The sequence below is a fragment of the Miscanthus floridulus genome, chromosome 17, assembly GCF_019320115.1.
Source record: "Miscanthus floridulus cultivar M001 chromosome 17, ASM1932011v1, whole genome shotgun sequence".
NCBI classification, from domain to species: Eukaryota; Viridiplantae; Streptophyta; class Magnoliopsida; order Poales; family Poaceae; genus Miscanthus; species Miscanthus floridulus.
In genome coordinates this window covers 103,529,778-103,533,157 of record NC_089596.1, presented here as the reverse complement: position 1 = coordinate 103,533,157, position 3,380 = coordinate 103,529,778, and the positions used below count along the sequence as shown (strand labels likewise).

The 3,380-nt window shown below is 53.3% G+C and overlaps 1 protein-coding gene across 1 annotated transcript; it reads left to right on the top strand.

Moving 5' to 3' along the window:
- Positions 1 to 616: 616 nt before the first annotated feature.
- On the top strand, positions 617 to 2,790 carry LOC136518289 (phospholipase A1-II 7-like). Its single transcript, XM_066511935.1, has 2 exons — positions 617 to 1,379; positions 1,961 to 2,790. The coding sequence occupies exons 1-2, from the start codon at positions 777 to 779 to the stop codon at positions 2,561 to 2,563; spliced, it is 1,206 nt and encodes a 401-aa protein (XP_066368032.1). The 5' UTR covers positions 617 to 776; the 3' UTR covers positions 2,564 to 2,790.
- The last annotated feature ends 590 nt before the right edge of the window (positions 2,791 to 3,380 follow it).

Below are 3,380 nucleotides of genomic sequence, written 5' to 3'. Positions count from 1 at the left end.
CGCTTGAAAGCTACCGTTTTGGTGTGCCAATCAACGTCGTCGTCAACTCGTCATAGATAAATTTCACCAAAAACGAAAAAGGATGGCAAATGTCACAAAAAAAAACAGAGTGAAGCAGGATGATGATCAGATCTTGGACGGGACAAGCAACGAGGCTTGCACGCAACCAAGTGACACATGCACTTGTACCTCCATTCTTGTTGCCAGGCCAGGCAGATCGTCTACCTACCTGCAGGGGTCTGGGTCCCGTTTCCCTACCGGCGATCACACTGCGCTCACACTCCAGTTCTCTGATGCACTCACAGGATCGGAAACGTTTTCACAGCAGAAAAATCTTGTGACTGTTCGTGCACACACCTGACCTGACGTACGTAAGAACGCCATGCATCAATGCAAGCAGGCTAAAGTGCATGACCGGCATGTTCCTATTTGGAGCGTACGTGTAGATGTTGGCTACAAGCCAAGATCATTTTGTCGGAGACGCAAGGTCTCACTACCAACATTTCGTTGGCGCATCTAGTTTCCCGTCTCGCCGGTCATTTTCCAGCTGCACGATATAATACACTTTCTTTTGGCACACTGAGATAGAAGCATTTCAGAACGAACATAGCAAATCCGTTGTCATCGATCTCATCGACGCGACCTGCATCTATCTAGTCTATATAGTGATATATATAAATACACCCCATGACCACAAGCAGCAATGCAAGCTGAAACGAAGCTACAGCCAGCAACCAGTCTGAACCAAACTCTAGCTAGTAGCCCAACCAAAGGCGATGACGCTCGGAAGCATTGCCAGCCGGTGGCGCGAGCTCCAGGGCGCGGACTCGTGGTCGGGGCTACTGGACCCGCTGGACCTCGACCTGCGAACGAACCTCATCACCTACGGCGAGCTCACGCAGGCCACCTACGATGGGTTCAACCAGGAGAAGCGGTCGCCGCACGCCGGCGCGTGCCTGTTCGGCTACTCTGACCTGCTGGCCAGCTCGGGCGCCGCGGCGGCCGGGAGCTACACCATCACCAAGTTCATCTACGCCACGTCGGCGCTCCCCGTGCCCGAGGCGTTCCTGCTGCTGCCGCTGCCGGACCTGCTGCCGGAGTCGTGGAGCAGAGAGTCCAACTGGATGGGGTACGTCGCCGTCGCCACCGACGAGGGCGTCGCCGCGCTGGGCCGCCGCGACATCCTCGTCGCGTGGCGCGGGACCATGCGCAGCCTCGAGTGGGTCAACGACTTCGACTTCACGCCCGTGTCCGCCGCGCCCGTGCTGGGATCCGCCGCCGCCGCCAACCCGGCCGCCTTGGTGCACCGCGGGTTCCTCTCCGTGTACAGGTCCAGCAACCCGGACTCCAAGTACAACCAGACCAGCGCCAGAGACCAGGCAAGTGTTAGCTCTGCTTGCTACTGCTACTCTATATATATGTACTGATGACTACTGAGATTCAGATCGACCATTTCCCAGTTCTTTGACTTTGTCACCTAAAAATCAGCAAAGTGTTTCACCTAAAAATCATTGGTGAAAATTGTTCACCGTGAAGAATTAATTCGTGGCTGTACGTTAGAGTCTAGGCACATGCACATTGCATGAATGTTCCGGTAGGCCCTACTTGTCAGGCACTGATCATTGGCTTAAACTTGCATCCAATTAAGCAACGAGTTAGCTCGTGCGAAAAGGAATGCATTGATGGCTTAAATTTGTTGAGAGGCATAAAAGTTTATACTTAAGCAACGAGTTACTGTAAAAATATGTTTTTATAATTAATATAATGATACTTGTTATCATAGATATTAATAATTTTTGTATAGATTTAGTTAAATTTAAAATTGTTTGACTCTTTGCCTTTGGCAAGTGAGAATTGCATTCTCTTTAGGATGAAATGGAGTATTACCAAATCAGATGCTTATCACGTACTGTGCAGTGCTTAGTGAAGAACCACATGAATGAAATATGATATGGTGCAGGTCCTGGCGGAGGTGAGCAGGCTGATGGCACTGTACAAGGACGAGGTGACGAGCATCACGGTGACCGGGCACAGCCTGGGCGCGTCGCTGGCCACGCTCAACGCCGTGGACCTCGCGGCCAACGGTGTGAACGCGCCGCCGGCGGGGTCCTCGCAGCCGCCGTGCCCCGTGACGGCGTTCGTGTTCGCGAGCCCGCGCGTCGGGGACGGCAACTTCAAGACGGCGTTCGCGTCGTTCCCGGACCTGCGGGCGCTCCACGTGAAGAACGCCGGCGACATCGTGCCGACGTACCCGCCGCTCGGGTACGTGGACGTGGCCGTGCAGCTGCCCATCGCCACGGGGCGGTCGCCGTACCTGAAGCAGCCCGGGACGATCGCGACGCTGCACAACCTCGAGTGCTACCTGCACGGCGTCGCCGGCGAGCAGGGCAGCGCCGGAGGGTTCAGGCTGGAGGTGGACCGCGACGTCGCGCTGACCAACAAGGGGGAGGACGCGCTTAAGGACCAGTACCCGGTGCCCGTGGAGTGGTGGGTCGCCAAGAACAAGTTCATGGTCAAGGGCGCCGACGGCCACTGGGCGCTCCAGGACTTCGAGCAGATCTGATCAGATCAGAGAGCCAGCTCGCGCTGCCATGCACGATGTATGTAGTATATATATCTGAATAATGAGTGCCAATAGGCAATACGGCATGCATGTATTATCATTCAGGTTGTGTGTGTGTGTGTGTGATGCTTCTCAACTCTTCCTCCTACGAACCGGAGATCGCGATGAGGCTGGAGTCAAATATTATTTATAAATAAATAAACCATCCTCTGATTGTGATTGTGTCTCATGCATGGTGCCATAATTCTTGGCTGATTCTTCCTACCGTATAGACGGCACTGAACAACAGCGCTCTGAGGTGCACGACGATTTCTGAACCGGAGAAGGCCGACGCGTCCTCGTAAACAGGCCGATTTTCTTCTAATAACGGATTTGTTCTGGCTTCACCGCTTCAAAAATCTTCAAATCAAAGAATAAGTATGAGACTACAGATCATCTCCTGGTGGGCTGTGTCCACTCCAGGGAAATTTGGACCAAAGTCCTCAGTGCAGCTAGACTGGAGATGCAGCCTCCGCTGTCAGATCAATGTTTGAAGGTTTGGTGGCTTCATTCATTATCAGCCCCGATTTTAGGAAAGGTTTTGATTTTGACTCGCTGGTACTGCTCATCTCATGGTCTGTCTGGAATCAGCACAACCGTGGCCGTATTCAGGAACGAATCAATGCAGCCACACCGCCTGCTGTTACTAATTCTGGAAGAAGCCCATGCGTGGATTCAGGCCGGCTACACGTCGCTAGCGCCTCTGCTGGTGAGGGCGGTGCCTTAGGAGGGTGTGCTCTATACCTTGCTGTCGCAAAATTGTACTTTGTAATAGGAA

Coding starts and splice junctions, on each gene's coding strand:
- LOC136518289 (XM_066511935.1), top strand. CDS start 777: ATGACGCTCGGAAGCATTGCCAGCCGGTGGCGCGAGCTCCAGGGCGCG. Junction 1,380..1,960: donor AGACCAGCGCCAGAGACCAG/GCAAGTGTTAGC, acceptor GATATGGTGCAG/GTCCTGGCGGAGGTGAGCAG.